Source organism: Hemiscyllium ocellatum, chromosome 32, assembly GCF_020745735.1.
Source record: "Hemiscyllium ocellatum isolate sHemOce1 chromosome 32, sHemOce1.pat.X.cur, whole genome shotgun sequence".
NCBI lineage: Eukaryota > Metazoa > Chordata > Chondrichthyes > Orectolobiformes > Hemiscylliidae > Hemiscyllium > Hemiscyllium ocellatum.
In genome coordinates, this window is record NC_083432.1 from 42,757,112 (window position 1) to 42,776,587 (window position 19,476).

The following is a 19,476-nucleotide window of genomic DNA, read 5'->3' on the forward strand; positions in this document are numbered from 1 at the left end:
ACCTTCTGGGACCCAGCTTTGAATCCTGCCACAGCAGACGTAGAATTTGAATTCAATAAATATCTGGAATTAAGAGTCTAATGATAACGATGAAACCACTGATTGTCAGGAAACCCCTATCTGGTTCACTAATGGCCATTAAAGAAGGAAGTTGCCATCCTTGCCTGGTCTGGCCTACATGTAACTACTGACTCACAGCGATGTGGTAATTAGGAAATAGGTGCTGGTCTGGACAGTGATACCCACATCCCATGAATTAATTTAGAAAAAAAATGGTTTCAATGGTGAGGGGTTGGAAAGGAAATGTTTTCAGCATTTGTTCCAAACAATGGCTATGTAGCAGCACTGATACTCTGGATGTTTCATGATCAGATTTCCTTCCTTCAATACTGTGGGGGACTATTAAGAACTTAACGTGCAGTTTCTGTACAGTTTCCTACACTTCGGATTGCTGTGAATATATGACCATAAGAAGTAGGAGCAGGAGTTCCCTTCAAGTGTGCTCCACCATTCAATAAGACCACGGCTGATTAAATTTAGCTCCACTTTCTTGCCTGACTCCCACTGCAACCACTTTGTCCTCCACAATTTGGGGTGGCACTGTGGCTCAGTGCTACCTCATGGTCCCAGGTTCGATTCCAGCCTTGGGTGACTGCCTGTGTGGAGTTTACACATTCTCTCTGTGACTTCATGGGTTTTCTCTGAGTGCTCCAATTTCCTCCCACAGTCCAATGATGTGCAGGTCAGGTGAATTGGCCATGCTAGAGTTGCCCCATAATGTTAGGTGCATTAGTCAGAGGGAAATGGATCTGGATGGTTACTCTTTGGAGGGTTGGTGTGCACTTGTTAGGCTGAAGGGCCTGTCCCCACACTGTAGGAAATCTAATCTAATTGTTTGACTTCCTTGTCGATCAAAAATGTGACTAAGTCAGCTTTGAATATTTTCAAAGACTCAGCCTCGCTGCTTTCCAGTGGAGAGAATTTCACAACATTCCTCAGTTTTGTGCCTGAGAATTCCACTTTACTGGCTCCCGGCCTATTTCCAAAAGGAGATCATGTCTATTCCTACAGGAATAGTGGGAAGCCCAGAGTTTGTGGCGCTTACTGTTTCCTTCCAGAGAATCAGACCATGGGCTATGGAGGAACCTAACAGAGAAAGAGTAGATAAATAAGATTGGAGAAGCAGATAATTTGTTCATGGAATGTGGGTGGCCCCGGTAAAGCTGTATATATTTACCAATTTTGAGCCCTTTCAGTCCTAGTAGCATTGATGCCTGTGAAATATTAAGGAATTCCAGGATTCTGATTCCTGACTTGCACTAAGTTGCAGATTGTTTGTGCCAAGTGGATGTGTCCCAAGGTTTAGACACTGAGGATTTGTTTTTTGCGTGAGACGGTAGGGTGTGACATACACATGACTAAATGCAGGCAGTGTGGTCTGGTCTCATTGCAATAATTTATCACAGTGATCCACTCAGATCAACTAGATCCACAAGACAATTAGACCAGGACTGAGAAACCTAATTTAGTTTTTTTCTGTGATGTCATACCTTCTGTTGCTGTTCTCAGGAAGTGGAGGCCAGAAATCTTACAACCTTTAAAAAGTGTTTGGATGAGCACTTCAACTATCATAATGTTAAAGGAAGTGGCACAAGGGCAGGAAACTGGGATCAGTGAAACCTTAATGATAGTCATATCAGTGCAAATTCAATGGGCTGAAGAGCCTTTTCTGCACTGTATGGATCTATACTTCCATTTCACTTTTGTGAATCCATACTTATAAGGGCAATTGTCAATGATGACAATTTGAGAAGGGCACAGTGTCACAAACCAATGAAGAGAGTTATATTTACACTGGGACATGTTCACATGGACAGTCTCTATTGTGATGGGAAAAGCTACCAAAATGTAAATGTAAGATTTTTAAACTATCAATTGAGAAGGATAGAAAAAGACTTCAACATGGGGGCTAAAGCTGAACACTTTAGGATAGTTTGACTTGATTAGCCCTGCACAGCTCCTACCCTAACAGTTACTGCCTATTCCTCTGGAACAATTGCACCTCTGGACCAAACTTAATCCTAACCTCTTGTAGATAACACTCCAGTCAACTGACCCAGTCTGATGTGGTCTTTTAAGGCAATATATTCTTTTTTATAAATGTATTTTAGTCAACCCTTAAGTATTTTTTCCATTATTTTTAATCCATTTACAGGAAGTGGGCAGCATTTATTGCTCATTCCCAATTGCTATTGAGAAGGTCCCGATGAACAATCTCCTTCGGTTGGTCCAGGTCTGTGGAGGGACATGCTGAGGGAATACCGGGATGTTGATGCAGTGAAGGAACAGTGATCTATCTCTCTGGGTCAGGTTAGTTTGCGACTTAGACAGGAATTTGCTGTTCTTGAGTATTTATCATTTTAGGCAGCAGAGATTGTAGATTGTGAGCTGCTGTTCGAACGTTTATACTTGCAAATTAAGCTCAACAGCAAAATTAATTAATTGATTGCTAGCAGGTGATGATTACAGCAGACAAATTATGTAAAAAGAGTTTTGCTCAAATTATGTATGGCAGAATCTACTTTCTAATTAATCCAATTTACATATACGTATGAGGTCTCATCAGCATAATTCGTTGGTAAATTATTTCAAATGGAATAACAATAATATACTGTACATACTGTCAATATCACAGCTTTTAATAAAAGTTCTTAATAAAACTGCCTTTTTAAAAGTATTTTAATAACATTTTTGAATGTGATTGTTCAAGAATATGGCATGCATTTCAGCATCAAGCGCGTGGGTCAGTTCTTGATCCCAAAATAATAGTATGTAAAAGACATGAGGTATTATTAATGAGCAAATTGATGAGAGACTTCAGAAGATTTACAGGTATCTATGAAGTCTGAAACTCTCCAATCTCCAAAACTTGCTGGTTGAATCATTTTGTGCTGCCATTTGCCTCATACAAGTAGCATTTCTCCCTTAGCATCCCTGTTTGCTAGATTTACACATAAGTTGCTCATTACATCTGCTATAGAATATTCCAATGGTAAACAAGGCAACAAATAACTTTTTAACAACTGTTAATGTAATACAAATCAAACCCTCTAATCTGGAAACAGAACAATTAAACACACATCCCTGCATGTAGTAAATTCTCCTTAGAGATTTTTAAAATTTTGTCTTTTATTTTTTAAGATTGCTGCTTCAAACTTTAATCTTCTGTCCTTGATTTTATTTTTAATTCCCTATGTCCTTTGACAAGATCATTCAGTTTCCTTCCACTTCATTTTTCTATTTCTTTCTTGATCCTTAAGTAATAGTTAACAGATAGGCTGTTCTTTCCCTAAGTTCCCAGATACTCTATTGCAATTATTATATTATTATTAGATTGCCCTTCCAGTAAGTTAAGATGTGGAATAATTTGAACTTTGGAACAAAGTTCAAACAATGATGCACATTGAGTGAGATGCATGTTCACTTGAAAGGGAAATTTGATTTTATAAAATGAATGATCACATTGCCAGTTCCAGCAAGATTTGCCCCAGATATGTTTCATCTCCTGGAGATGAGGCTTGTGGTATTAAAATTTAAGTCACCACACCCCACTTCTATTTTGCTAATTGTATCCAATTAATTTCAGTTACTCTGATAAGAACAAAATCATAGTCCAAATATCATAAAAAAAGACTGTTTTGTATTCTGACAAGGAGTAAGAATTCACACTGTGATTGTCAAAATAATGGGTCCCCCTTTTTCAGTCAGTCTAGAGAGACACCTAATAAATATAAGAGTCTGCAATACAGAAATTACCACTTTCTGGATGACTACAGCTTCACCAATACTCAAGATACTCGACACCATCCAGGACAAAGTAGCCTGCTTAACTGTCGCCTCTTGCACCACCTTTAGTATTCAAATCCAACTGAGTTAAAAATCTCACAACACCAGGTTATAGTCCGACAGGTTTATTTGGAAACACTAGCTTTCATATCAGGTTGTCTTGGAGCAGCGCTCTGAAAGCTAGTGCTTTCCAAATAAACCTGTTGGATAATAACCTGGTGTTGCGTGATTTTTAACTTTGTCCACCCCAGTCCAACACCATCATGAATACCCTACTGATGCAGTAATGTGTGTCATCTGTAGGATGCACTGCAGAAGTCTACAAAAGTTTTCTCTACAGCACCTTCCAAACCTTTGACTCTACCTTCTAAGAAGACAAAGACATCCGATGCATGGGAACACTACCACTTGAAAGCTCCCTTCCAAGCCACTCATTGTCTTGACTTGGATATATATATTGTTCATTCACTGTTACTGGTTCAATATCATACACTCCATGGACTGCATAGTTCAAGGAGGCAGTTCATATCTCCAGGGCAATTAAGGATGGCCCAACCAGCAATACCCACATCCAAATTATTGAATAATTTAAAGAAAAATCCTTGTCATCATGATTTACCATGCTCAGGTCTAATGATTTGCAGAGTTCACTTACTCACATTATGTACTTGTACATATCATAAGGATATTCACATTTCTAAACATGTTAAAGAGGCTTTCTGATTTAATATCTGCATCAGACCTAAACCTGTCCTGGGTTTAACTGGAAGGAAGCATCCTAAGACCTGGCTCCTCTCCTCAGCCCATAGCAGTCTATGTTTGTGGCAGGTCCTGATCACCCAGCACCATTGTTCTCCCAATATAGGATTTTGATTTTAAAATTCTCATCTTTATTTCCAAATCCCATCATTATCTTCTCATCCTTAACTCAGTAATCTACTCTGCCACTATATAGTCCTCTGAGATGTCTGTGCTCTTCCACTGCAACGTTTTGAACATCTTGATGCCAAGAAAGATTTTGATGTAGTTTAGATTACCTACAGTGTGGAAACAGGTCCTTCGGCCCAACAAGTCCATGCCAACCTGCCGTAGCACAACCCACCCATACCCCTACATTTACCTCTTACCTAACACTACGGGTAATTTAGCATGGCCAATTCACCTGACCCGCACATCTTTGTGACTATGGGAGGAAACCGGAGCACCCGAAGGAAACCCACGCAGACACGGGGAGAACGTACAAACTCCACACAGTCACCTGAGGCGGGAATTGAACCCGGGTCTCTGGCGCTGTGAGGCAGCAGTGCTAACCACTGCCACCGTGCCGCCCACAATTCTTAGGGCTAAAGGGATCAAAGGGATTGGGGAGAAAGCAGGAACAGGGCACTAAGTAGGATGATCAGCCATGATCTCATTGAAGGGCCGTATGACCTATGTTTCTGTGTTTATATGTTTCTATCCTTGACTTTAATGACTTCACCATTGGTGGTTGCTGTTTCCTGCCCTAAAATGATCCCTAAAAGCAACTACCTTGACTAGATCATTGGTCACCTATCCGACCATCTTATGTGAGTTGGTGTCAAACTTTGCTCTATAATGCTCCTGTGAAATGGTCCTGGGATGTCATGCTAGATTCGCGGTTTGTATAGGTAAAAATTGTTGTTGTCATAGTCATCACACCTTTGATTTAATGACTTCACCACCAAGGTGAGAGTGATTCAAACTTGAGTATGGGGCAAATAACTACATTATTCAAAATATTTTGGATGGTTGTGAGAAATGTCTTTGCCTCTTGCTTAAAATCTTTACTTTTAAATTAACACATTATAAAATGCTACTAATTTAAATTTCAATCATAGAGAACAGAAGATTGCAGAAACATATATTGAAAGGTTTGATATACACTGCTGCCAAACTGTCTTGGGACAGTTTAAAATCCTTCAATACCTCTCAACAGGAACTTGGCAAAAGTCCATTTTTCAAAAACTTATTTTTAAGATGCAAAACGTGACCTACGAAGTGCCCAAAGCATTCTATGTGCTCATTGACATTATTTATGTTGAACATATGGATGCTGTTTCTCAGTGCGATAACACTGACAGTGCTATTTTTTTATGTGATCAGCTGTGGATTGGCACTCAATAAAACTGCTCCAATTACACCATAATCGAAAATCATTCTGTTCTCAAATCCTTGTTCTCAACATCAACATCACTGAGCTCAGCAGCTCCTACAAACTCCTTGTACAAATAAAAGAATTCAGCAAAATATATAACCTGTCAATCCACTACACAGTATATGCCAGTCTTCCACTTATCACAGGCAAATGGTGGTATCAGGCACATCACACTAACATTTGACATTGCCATAGGAGTCGATTACAAAGGCACCAGTTGCTACCATATTAAATGTGATAACTATTTTGGGCCATTCAATATGCTCTTCAAACCTTAACTGCTTGCCCTCACTGTGTAGTAACAAATCTCTGTTTTATTCTGAACACAACCTAGGGGAGGGAACTATACAAAATGTTAAACTGCCCGGCTTGTGCAGATGGATTCCTGCTCATGAATATGCATGGTTCATTGGAAGTAAAAGGGATGACATTTGTGCGTCAATAAAAGCACTGTAATCATCTTTATTGGCAATGCTTCTGTGTTATCACTTGGAAAGCAGCAAGGATGAATGCTCTCAACTGAAAATCGACAGTTCAGTTCATGTTTTGCAACATGAAAGAGATCTACACACAAACTGCAACAAATGGGACATGAAAATCATGTTGTTCAGAGAAGGCAAGAACTGAGGTCACAAATTACTTTTACTAGAGGTGTGGCTGTGCTTTACATCATTTCATTGCTCCAACTTACCAGAGTTTTACTGTCCATCCCGTACAGTAGGTCAATTGCAAACATTAGGCACTAATGCCAAAATACCTGCTATTTGAGGTGGGCTAGTTCAAGAACCACTGCAGATACAGTTTTGGAGTAGTGGTTCACAGGACTGGCAGAAAGGTTAAATTTTCTGGTTTCCCATCCCTAATTGCCTTGAGAATATGTTGGTAAGCTGCTCGCTTGAACTGTCTAGTTTAAGTATACCCATAATTGCTGTTAAGGAGTGAGTTCCAGGATTTCTCCTCAGACAATATAATACCTACTGTGTGGCTTAGAATGTAAGAATATAAGAAATAGGAGCATGAATAGGTCATTCAGTCCCTAAAATCTGCCCCGCCATCCTATCAGATCAAAATTGATGTGCTGCGGCCCTTAACTCCTCTTTCGTGTAAGCTTCTCAGAACCCTCAATTTTTCAATATTTCAAAAATGTATCTATCACTTCTTCAAATATTTCAGTGAATTGAGAATTCCAGACATTCACTGAACCCTAAAGAAAAGAAATTCTGTTACATCTCAGTTTTAAATGAGTATACCTCTATTCTGTAACTGCGTCCCCTAGTTCCAGATTCCTCCACTGGTAGATACATCTTCTCAACATCTGCCCTCTCAAGCCTCCTCAGAATCCTGTCAGTTTCAATGAGGTACTTAGAAAGGAGCTGGAGGTGGTAGCGTTGCTATGCCTTTATCCTTCTCTGTGATAAAGTTTATGGGATTGGAAGGTGCTGTAGGAGGAGACTTGGTGATTTGCTGCAGTGCATCTTGGCAATGGTACTCACTGCTGCAACTGTGCACCATTCCTGACAGAAGTAAAGGAAGTTTAAGATGGTGGATGGTACATGGGGATGACATAGCAAGAGAGAATTTGCATTTATAGCACACCTTTCACAACCTCAGGAGATTGCAAAGCTCTTCATCGTCACTTTAGCAATGCAGCCTATTTGTGCACAGCCAAATTCCACTAACAGCATTAAGGTAAACATCCAAACAATTGCAGTGATGTTGGTTGAGGGATGTGTAGATAAGGATCTAATCTTGTTCGAATAATACAGCAGGTTCTTTATGGTCCACTTGTGAGAGCATAGAGGGCCTGAAGTTAACACGTCATCTCGAGGACAGCGTACAAACGTATGGATTAGGGCCATTCTTGGTAGAAGTGGACCATTCAGCCCCTTGAGCCTGCTCTGCCATTCAAAAAGATCTTTGGTATTCTGATTGTAACCCTAAATCTGTATTCTCATCTTTCCCTGATAATCTTTCACCCCCTTGCTATTCAAAGACTCTGCTTCCACCACTTTTGTAGGATGGACAAAGTTAAAAATCACACAACACCAGTTTATAGTCCAACAGGTCTACATGGAAGCACTAGCTTTTGATGTGCTGCTCCTTCATCAGATGGTTGTCCTTCATCTGATGAAGGAGCAGCCCTCCGAAAGCTAGTGCTTCCATATAGACCTGTTGGATTATAACCTGGTGTTTTTGATTCTTAACTTTGTCCTCCCCAGTCCAACACCGGCATCTCCAAATCATTTGCAGGATGGGAGTTGCAAAGACCTTATTAGACAGTATCTCCAACAGTGGAGCACTCCATTGACCCTGCACTCAATATTTAGATGGTATGCTCAAGTCTTGTGCTGGACCTTTAAATTGCAACTTTTTGGCTCAAAAGCAAGGGAACAACTAACTGAGCTTTGGCAGTGAATTTACAAACAACGCTCTTTCCTCATGCTCAGTTGACTCGTTTTATGTTAAGACCACACACAATTTTAAAATGAACTGGTGTAATCCTGGCCCTTGCTAATGCAGACCTACATTGAACTTGACTCAAGATTACTTTCACCTTTGATGTTCACTCAGTTCTGTGGGAAGCTCTTCCTTCTATCTCTCCTTCAACTCTAGAACCAGAACACAGAGATTAACAGGTGAAATCTTGCATCTTACAGCTCCACAATTCAATAATCTCATTTCAGAGTCTGGATGATAATTAATGCAAGGATATGAGTTACCTGTTGAGATACCTTGGTTACTGTCTTGTGGTCTCTCCCCACATATTTCAGTCTCTTATGAAATGTTATGTTATTTTCTCAACCTTAATAATCAGTTATTTTAAAATATTATATCGGCTTGACAACCACACTGGACCTAATGATGGGGAGAGAACTGTGTATCTTACAATATGGTTCATGTGTGGGAATATACATTCCTTTTACATTTACAAGCCCTTTTAAGTATTTTAGGAGGTCACTGCATAGAACTAATGTATACATTTATGTCAGAAGATATATCAACAGTAACAAAAATATAAATACATGCTGAGTCTTGTCACTGTATTTTACCCAGACTTCTGACATCTTTATCAAAAATCAGTCTGGCTACAGAATAAATTCTAAGTGTTGGTAAAATAGTTAGTACAGATAGAGGCAAATCTAAAATTAAGGGGAGAAAATACTGAAATTTGTTCAGTATGCCAAGTAACATTAGAAAAAGGAAAAATACAAATAGACCTTTTGAGTCTAGATTCAGCTGCAGAATCGAATATATCCAAAACATCGACCTATCCTTCCCTTTCACATGCTGGAACTTCTATCTTATGTTTAAGGCCTCTTCTTGTTTGTTGATCAGTATTTGTCTTTCTCTTCTCTCTGTCTCCCACAGAATTCACTGGATCTTGCTGAGGTGTTGTTCCTGGGATTGCAGCTTCTCCTTCAGTTTCTCACCCAAGTCTTCAGATCATCCAAGTTCAGTGTTAGCTGCTTAGTTGATTCTGGAGTCAAGTGATGTTTTTCTTATCTATGTTCTCTCTCAAATATGTTCCCCCTCTGGATGGACGTGAAGAGCAGGACTTGTAATTCAGAAAGTCATGTGCCAATGATCCAAACAAAGTCACAAAGGATTGCCCTGAAATAGTAATGTAGCAACTATAGAACTGCCTTTCACAATATCCAGTGCTTGCTGGTTAAGACTGGAGAAAGATAGTTTAGAAAGATAGATGGTCACAAATGGATAGTTGATCAAGTAGCACCCAAGTGCATCTGTAAAGCCTGCAGACTACAATCATAATTTGAGGTGATACAGTAATCATGATATTTAGATATAATAATTATTTTAGTATGCTACCTAGGAAGACCATTGTCGTAAATAACACAAAAACCATTATTAATGGTTTAAAAGAAAGTGGGTTGCAATTATAGAGATATAGAATAATCAAAAATTAAAGTTTGAATCTGGAATTGAGATCGACTAACAACGGGCACAACTTTTAAGTTAAATCCATGGATTTAATGGTTCAATTATGTTGATTTTGAAGGCATTGTAAGCTCTGTCGCTCTCTTGAAGATGCTAACATACTGCTCCATTACCGTTGTCTATTTCAGTCAAAGTCGGGCCTCTCAATCCTGCTAGTGGGCCAATCACAGTAATAGAGAATCACAGTATTTTACAGCATTTTACTCCTTCAAGTATTTTACTCCTTCAGCCCATCATGTCTGTGTTGGTCATCAAAGGAACGCAACTGTCACGTTATAGCAGAATGCCCTGTATGTTGGGGGTGGGCTGGTTGGATTGAAGGGTCTGTTTCTGACTCTCGGCTCACTTTCCAGCACTTGGCCCATCGTGATAAGTGCTATGTTGCTTCAAGTGATTATCCAAATTCTTGTTAAATGCTGTGATGGTTTCTGCCTCTGCCATCCTTACAGGCTGTGAGTTGCACAAACCCCACATTTGCTGTGAGAATCTATGTTTCCTGGTTATTGAGTAAAACCTTTCCTGTTCCTTGGATGCTGCCTGACCTGCTGTGCTTTAACCAGCAACACATTTTCAGCTCGTCCCTGGTTATTGAGCCCTCTACTAAGGAGAAAAGGTTTTTTCCCCATTTCCCTAAATATGTACCTCATAATTTTGTTGCACTTCAATCAGGTCCCTCTTCAGCCTCCTTTACTCGAAGGAAACAATGCCAGTCTACCCAGTTTCTCCTTGTTGCTAAAACGCTCCAACCCGGGAAACATTGAATTGAATTTATTGTCACGTGTATTGAGGCACAGTGAAAAGTTTTGTCTTGCGAGCAATACAGGCAGATCACATAGTTAGATAGCATAGATAAGTATAGATAAGTAAGTAATAGGTAAATTCGGTGACTTTCCTTTGCACTCTCTCTAGCTGACCTGCTGTCAACACAAAGCTCACTTCCATTGGAGATCAGTGTGTGGTGATTGAAAGCAGGAACCCACAGACAATCCCACTGTCAACATGAAAGAACATACTGCGGATGCTGGAGATCTGAACTAAAAATAGAAAGTGCTGGAGAAACTCAACAGGTCTGGCAGCATCCCCTCTACTGATGTCACACTGAACCCCAAATGTTAACTCTGTTTCTCTATCCATAGATGCTCTCACACCCTGCAGGGCTTCTCCAACACTTTCTGTTTTTGTAGTACCCACTACATGCTAGCTATGGGGTCACTGAAGTTATGTTACCTTCACCATCACTTTCTCAAGGGCAGTTAGGGTTGAATGATACCTTAGGCACAGTTATTATGTTCCAAAGACACTTAGACAAGTACATGAATAGGAAAGATTTGGAGGGATATGGATCAGGAACAGTCAGGTGGGACTAATTAAGTTTGGATTATTGGTCATTCTGTAATGACACTGCTTCATCATAGCAAATTGGCAATAGCATGATTGACGACTTGTGGACACTATTTCAATAATGCGAACTTTCTGCCGAATGGCTATAGCGACGTTCTCTGGCAGTTTTCCCTAGCGCAATTTTCTCTAGCACGAAGTCACAAAGGAACAAGTGTTGTGTTATAGCAGAACACCCTCTATATTGGTTGTGGACTGTTTGGACCAAAGGATCTGATTCCATGCTGTATGACTCTTAGTACAGCAAACTTTTTATTAACCAGCACCTCTGGGACCAGGAGTATCCCAGTTGATGAAATATTCTGGTTGATTAAGAGGTCCACATAATCAAAATAAAAACAGACACTAATTAATTGAAATGTAATTCTTGGGTGTACATACCACTGTTATACTTTATTTATAGCATAAATTACTTAAATAAGAATGCAACTTTGCCTTAAATAAAGCTTACCAGCAGAGTCTTCTCACTTGCACCCTCAATTAACAACTTGGACCAGAGCCAATAAAACAGTAATTTTATGGTTTTTGAAGTATTTAATTTTGGCCAAAAGTGCCAGTTCATAAGGTGCCAGTTCAAAGTTTGAATGCAGTCCAATTGCTGCTGCAGCTGACATCGCAGTATGATGGGCTAGAATGATGCAGTTATGAAGAGAGTCTGGATAGAGCGGGATTGTATTTCTTAGTGCAGAGAAGGCTGATGGAGTCCTGATTGCATTGTACAAAGTTCTAAGTGTCAGGTCCAGGGTAGATAGGGAGAAACATTTCCCATTAGTAAAGGCATCAATAACCAGGCCACAGATTTAAGGCAAGGAGCAGGAGATTTAGAGGGGACTTGAGGTATTTCCTTTAGTCGAGTTGATTGCAGGTGTCTGGAACTCAGGCAGCGTAGGGAGCCCTCAAGACATTTAAAAACAATTTAAATGTGCACTTTAAATGCCAAAGCATTCAAGGCTACGGGCCAAGTGTTAGAAAATGAGATCAGAAGGGATGGATGCTTGATGATCAACACAAACATGATGGGCCAAAGGGCTACTTTCCGCATTGCACAATCTCTGCATCTCTAATCAGGCCCACAGCATATAATACAACCACTCCAAGGTATGTACTACCATCCCTGTAGAGATGCATGAGGTAAGGCCTACAGTGAGATATGATGTAGAGGTGTTGGTTCGGACTGGCTCAAAAATCACACAACACCAGGCAATAGTCCAATAGATGTACTTGAAAACACAATCTAGCACCTGATGGAGGACCAGCGCTCCGAAAGCTAGTGTTTTCAGCTAAATCCACTGGACTATTTGTGTGACCTTTGACTTCGTACAATGAGATACTAGAGTTGCAGAGATAGTGTCCCTCCTTCTGAGCCGGGGAGCCTGGGTTCGAGCCCCACTTGTTCCAGAGACGGGTAATAACCTCCCTGAACAAGCTGATGAGAATAATGCCTACAATTGGGACTGGACAGAACAGGAACTGGACACAACAAGAGCTGGGTGACTAGCTTCATTTGACCCGCCCACAACCCCCCGTTAGCCCGCCCCTTTCCACGGTCTCAACCAATTGCAGGCGTCAGTCAGGCCGCCACGCGCCGTAGTGGCGGAGGGGACCAATCAGCGGCGGAGAGGGGCGGGGCGCCCGGCTTGCTACATTGGGAATTGTAGCAAAGTTGGAGAGTGGAGTGTGAGTTGTTCGGAGCAGCCGCTGAGAGTAACTGAAGGGGGAGGATTTAAAGCTCAGCGAGCCGGACCATGACAGAAAACAGCGAGACTGAAAGCGAGCCTCAGAAAACAGAACTGCAGAGGTCACCCGGCTCCGTCTGCAGCCACCAAGAAACCAAGGTGAGACAGTTAGCAGCTGCAGTAGCTTCACCCTGGCATCGAGACACTTCAGGTTTATTTTCAATTCGACAGCTCTGTCGAAGAATGAGCACTACGGACTGAATGGCCTCGTTCTGTGCAATGTGATTCTGATGCCCATGACAGGGATTGTCAGCAGTGAGGCAATCCAGAGTCCTACCTATAATTAAGAGCTTTATTTATTTTTGAAGTTGCATATTTTGCTTTTAAAAGCAATGACTTTTGAATCCGGTTACAGAAGCAAATTGCCGAGCCAATGGGTGGGAGCTGTGTTGTTTTGAGTGACATGTTATCCTGCTGTAAAGTGTCTATAGACTTTTTTGCAACGTTGGGGGTCTGAGCTGGGAGATGAGGGACTATCCAAATAAGGTCTCTCTCTCTCTCACTCTCTTTATTTTCTCCCTCCTTGACATTTGCGTTTTTTTTATAAAGAGACTTAAAGAAATGACAAGCTCTTGCAATGTCGAGTTCCGAAATCAGCTGCAGAAATTGATACATGAGGTGTGCATGAAACTGTGTGTGTGTGTGTTCTGCAAGCGGTGGGTGACTATGATTGCTGGATCTTGGTAGATTCTTTCTGTCGATGTCTATCGGAGTGATTGAGAAGCAGGGAGGGCAGGTTGTCATGATCATTGCCCTGTAATCTAGTAAGCAACGTGTACACTGGATCGTGTTCCCTCTGATTCTTGCCCCAGTCCGGTCAGTACTGTTGTCCTTGCGCGAATGTTACTGCACTTGACATCTTCAATCAATTCGATGTGTTCAGTCACGAGTGCGCTGAATTTTTTTTTTCAATTCTGGCACATCTATTGGAGGTACCCACTTCCATGGAGTTGACAACGAGTGGCACTTTTGCCGGGCATAATTAAAAATGCTCCCTTGTACGTACATGGTTTCGGGATGTTTCAAGAAGGTCGTGTACTCAGACTTCCTATTAACTGGCGAGCACCGATGCAAAGGCACATTTGCCTTTCTGAGGATGGTCATCGGTCTAACAGTGGGATTACTGAATGTGGGATGGCGGGCTAGGAAGACGAGAAATTATTGTAGTTGATAGTTATATTAATACTGTATAGGAGATGAGCCGGTCATGTGACATCACTTTGAATAACATGGATCACAAACAATTAAATTGTCCATTTATAAAATCTACACAGATTTCCACTGGTCAACCTTTGACTTGTGTGGCTGTATGCCCATTGATGTCTGTCACAACCCTTGTCTTGAAACAGTTAAATCAGTGCCAGTGTTTATTTTCATTGTCAGCTGAAATATTAAATATTTGCACCTACTGAATTTTTGAGGGCATTATGACTGAGTGTTATGTATTAAAATACTTGCAGATGTATGTTAAGTTAAAGGTGATGTTGCACTTTTTTTTTTGTTCGAGATTTGGATCCAAGATGAATTTAAATACCTCTGTATTCGGGTCACCAACCCTCCCAAGATATGGTCTGCTGTTTACAGCAACACAGAACACCAATAGGAAGGGTTTAGAGGGATATGGGTTAAGTGCTGGCAAATGGAACTAGATTAAGTTAGGATATCTGGTCGGCATGGACAAGTTGGACCAAAGGGTCTCTTTCCGTGCTCTACACATCTACGGCTCTAACACAGAAGAACCACAGCCATTTTCTCATCATTATCTTTGAATACATTTCTTTTGATTGCAACAGTTTGGGGGAATAAAGGGAGCATGTTTAACTGGACGTGACATTGGAAGTGTGAAGTTTTGTAATGAAACCACCAATCATCCAATACAGAGGTTAACATGATTTTTGATGAAAGGGCAGGTCTCTTAGCGCAAACATTTCAAGGTTACTATGGAACATTGAGGCTGGTGTAGAGGTAAAATCACCATAAACTTAGGAAGTCCTGTTCAAAATTATGAGGGGCACGGATAGGGTAAATAGGCAAAGTCTTTCCCTGTGGTCAGGGAGTCCAGAACTAGAGGGCATAGGTTTAGGGTGAGAGGGGAAAAATATAAAAGAGACATATGGGGCAACTTTTTCACACACATGGTGGTACGGGTATGGAATGAGCTGCCAGAGTGGTGGCTGGTACAGTTGCAACATTTTAAGAGGCATTTGGATGGATGCATGAATAGGAAGGGTTTGGAGTGTTATGGGCCAAGTGCTGGCAGATGGGACTAGATTGGGTTGGGATATCTGGTCGGCATGCATGGGTTGGACTGAAGCGTCTGTTTCTGTGCTGTACATCTCTATGACCAGGAGTGATAAATACAGCAGTCTTTCATAATTCACATGTTCAGGTGTGCAAGTGTGTGTTTAGATATATAAATCGATATGAATATATATGGTTTCAAATTTCTGCCCTTCCCATAAAGGTTCTAACTCTTGTCTGATCACCTTTATCAGACTAACAGCTCTCCCATGGTACTTTTTTCATGGGAGTCTGAATGGTGAGTGTCAGCACATTGTCAGAGTGATGAACACTGCACCTGAGCTTGGATATACTCCAATCTGATATTGTCTCACTCAACTTCTAGTTGTAATGAATGAGAGGGGATGGGAACTCAATTTTGTTTTTCTGTCTTCACCCCAAATCATTGAGACCAATTTCAGAACCTTAACTTCATTTGGATGTGACCTGGATTCAAGTGGTTTTGTACTGAGTTAAATCATAGCTGTATCTACTCAAGGGAGCTACGTTTGCCATTCATTATCCAAGCATTGTATTGAAAAAATAAGTTTATGTTTTGATCTATTATTCCAAGTGTGAGGTGTGCTTGCCCATCCCTACTGGTTTATGGTTTGGATGTTATTACTCGTCTGTATTTCTGGGCAAGTGAGAGAAAAAGTTAGGTAGTAATCCCGTTTCTGATCCATATCTAAAATACCTTTTGGGAAGCTCAATGAATGGTGACATTGTCAGTATTGTTGCTGCTGCTCCTTTTACCTTTTAAACCCATGGTGGCTCCATGGTTAGCACTGCTGCCTCACAGCACTAGGATCCCAGGTTCAATTCCAGCATCTGGCAACTGTCTGTACGGAGTTTGCACATTCTCCCCATGTCTGTGTGGGTTTCCTCCCACAATCCAAAGATGTGCAAGTCATATGAATTGCCCATAGGGTTAGAGAAATGGGTCAGTGTGGACTGGTTGGGCCGAAGGGCCTGTTTCCACGCTGTAGGGAATGTTGTGGGTGGCACGGTGGCACAGTGGTTAGCACTGCTGCCTCACAGCGCCAGAGACCCGGGTTCAATTCCCGCCTCAGGCGACTGACTGTGTGGAGTTTGCATGTTCTCCCCGTGTCTGTGTGGGTTTCCTCCGGGTGCTCCGGTTTCCTCCCACAGTCCAAAGATGTGCGGGTCAGGTGAATTGGCCATGCTAAATTGCCCGTGGTGTTAGGTAAGGGGTAAATGTATGGGTGGGTTGCGCTTCGGCGGGTCGGTGTGGACTTGTTGGGCCGAAGGGCCTGTTTCCACACTGTAAGTAATCTAAAAAATCTAATCTAAGCTACTCCCCACCAGCTTCCCTTAATTTTCCTTTAAACGCTCACTTCTATTTTTGTTTCTACTTTAAGTTCCTGTTTGAAAGTGCTTTTGCCCTATTTAAGATGATGTGATGCTGAACAAATTCTAATGTCCATCCTCTGGGCTGTATAATGTGTTTTCTAATGTAATGACCTATTGCACTTGTGGAAATGGATTGATCTGTGTTCAATAGATGGAACAACAACCAAAAGAGAAAATGCTGGAAAATCTCAGCAGGTCTGGCAGTATTTGTAAGGAGAGAAAAGAGCTGACATTACGAGTCTAACTGACCCTTTGTCAAAGCTAAAAATTGGGAGAAATAGGGAGGTATTTATACTAGGCTGAGAGAAGGTGAGTCATGGCTCCAGAAGCAAAGGTAAAATAAAGAGGTGATAATGACAGTGCACAGAGAGATTATAGGGAGATTAGGAGCTGTGAATGACCAAGGCTGAAGCCAGCGCTATGTGACAAATTATATGGGGGATAGGTGAAGCAGAGGCAAAATGGAAAACAGGGGAGAAGGGTAGCAAAGGGGGATGAAGAGAGGAAAAAGGTGATGAGCGAGTGGGGAGCGAGAAAAAGAGAGACAATCAAGAAATCAGAGGTACAGAACAGTGAAAAAGAAATTTTAAAAAAAAGGTAAATAAAATAAATGAAGTAAAACTACAGAGCAGAATGAAAACCAAGGGGTTGAGATGGGATAATCATCTGAGGTTGTTGAATTCAATGTTGAGACCGGCAGGCTGTGACGTGCCTAGTTGGAAGATGAGATGCTGTTCCTCCAGTTTGCGTCGCGCTTCACTGGAACATTGCAACAGGCCAAGGACAGACATGTGGCCAAGGACAGACATGTGGGCATGGGAGCAGGATTGTGTGTTGAAGTGGCAAGCCACAGGGAGGTCCGGGACCTGATTGCGCACAGATTGAAGGAGCTCAGCAAAGCGATCACCCAGTCGGTGTTTTATCTCTCCGATATAGAGGAGACCACATTGGGAGCAATGAATACAATAGACCAAATTGAAAGAAGTACAAGTGAAACGCTGCTTAATCTGAACTGAGTGTCTGGGGCCTTTGATGCATGGAAGAGGTAAAGGGGCAGGGGTTGCACCTTCTCTGATTGCATGGGAGAGGTGTTAGGTGTCATGGGAGAGGTGCTAGGTGTGATGGGAAGCTGCCGTGTGTGATGGAGGAGTGGACGAGGTTGTCCTGGAGTGAATGATCTCTGCGGAACGCAGACAGGAGGAGGGAGGGAAATGTATTTAGCGGTGGCGTCGTGTTGGAGTTGGCGAAAATGGTGGGGGATTATTTTTTGCATGTGAAGGCTGGTGGGGTGAAAGGTAAGAACAAGAGGAACCCTATCCTTATTCTGGGAGGTGGTGAGGGTCATGGGGCAGGAGATGGACCACATGCTATCGAGAGCCCTGTCAACAACTGTAGGTGGGAATCCACGATTGGAGAAGAAGGAGCACATATTAAGAGCACCACTTTGGAAAGTGGCCTCATCGGAACAAATGTGGCAGAGGCGAGGGAGCTGAGGGAAAGGGATAGAGTCCTGACAGAAACAACAACTTTACCAAACTTCCACAACAATGCACTCTTTTTGTGACAATTTCATGATGCTATTCACTCTCTTGTGATCACATGGGAAATAACAACGTATGCCATTCCTGATCAAAATGACCTATGGCTTGATGGAGATATAAGGGTTCTTGAGCTGCTAGGTTTGTAGGATTTGTCATTCGAAGGATGCCAGAAATATAATTCATATGAAACAGAAACAGGTGTAGGGTATTCAATGCGTTGGTCTGCTTTGCCATTCAATAGGAACATGGCCAATCTGATTGTAGCCTGAACATCATCATCTAACCTGTCTCCCTTGACTCTTGTCAATCAAAAGTCCATTGAACCTGGTCTTTATGTTCAATAGTAGACAGCCTTGATCTCTATGAAAGAGAATTCCATAGACTAACATTCCCCCTGAGAAGAAAATCCTTCATCTCAAATGGGAGAGCCCTTCTTGTAAATTTTGACACCCCCCCAGTTTGAGATTTTCCCCATATGGGGAAACGTGCACTGAGCATTTACCCTGTCAAGTCCCCCTGAGATCCGTATGAAGATCACCATAGCCTTATTTTGAGAGAAGCAAGACCAGTGTTAAGTTTAACCCGAGGGCCACAGCATTTCAAGGAAGGTTGAGAAGGTGGGCCTTCAGGGTGACCTCAACCTCTAAGATTTGAACCTATGCTGCTGGAATATGTGCTGCAAGCCAGCCATCCAGGCAACTGAGCTAACAACCCCCATGTAACCTGGTACACATCAATAAGGTCACTTCTCACTCACTCACTCACTCACCTAAATTCCAATGAGTATAGGTCCAACCTGCTGACACTTTAGTCATTATAAAAACATTTGCAAGAATTCTAGAGTTTCATTTTATTTTCTTCCATTCCAGATTTCTACTACCTTTTTAGGGAAACATAAGAAACCGGAGCAGGAGTGGGCTATTTGGCCCCTCAAACCTGTTCCACCGTTCAATAAGATCATGGCTGATCTTTTCATGGACCTGCTCCACTTACCCACCTGCTCACCATAACCTTTAATTCCTTAAGAACAAGTTGGACTCTGAATTGATTGATAAGTGAAAGTACCACATCCTCTGGCAGCTCATTCCATACACATACCACTCTCTGTGTGAAAACGTTGCCCCTTAGGTCTCTTTTATACCTTTCCCCTCTCACCCTAAACCTA

At 41.7% G+C, this 19,476-nt stretch overlaps 1 protein-coding gene across 3 annotated transcripts in view; it reads left to right on the plus strand.

Moving 5' to 3' along the window:
- The first annotated feature begins 13,065 nt into the window (after positions 1–13,065).
- Positions 13,066–19,476, plus strand: part of LOC132830837 (SH3 and cysteine-rich domain-containing protein 2-like) — a 129,766-nt gene continuing 123,355 nt past the window's right edge. For 2 of the 3 annotated variants that reach the window (XM_060848713.1, XM_060848716.1), the window contains exon 1: positions 13,066–13,215. In XM_060848713.1, the coding sequence (XP_060704696.1) occupies positions 13,126–13,215 (90 nt within the window). In that variant the 5' untranslated portion in view covers positions 13,066–13,125. The remainder of the gene's footprint in view (positions 13,216–19,476) is intronic. The other variant, XM_060848714.1, reaches the window with a different exon arrangement.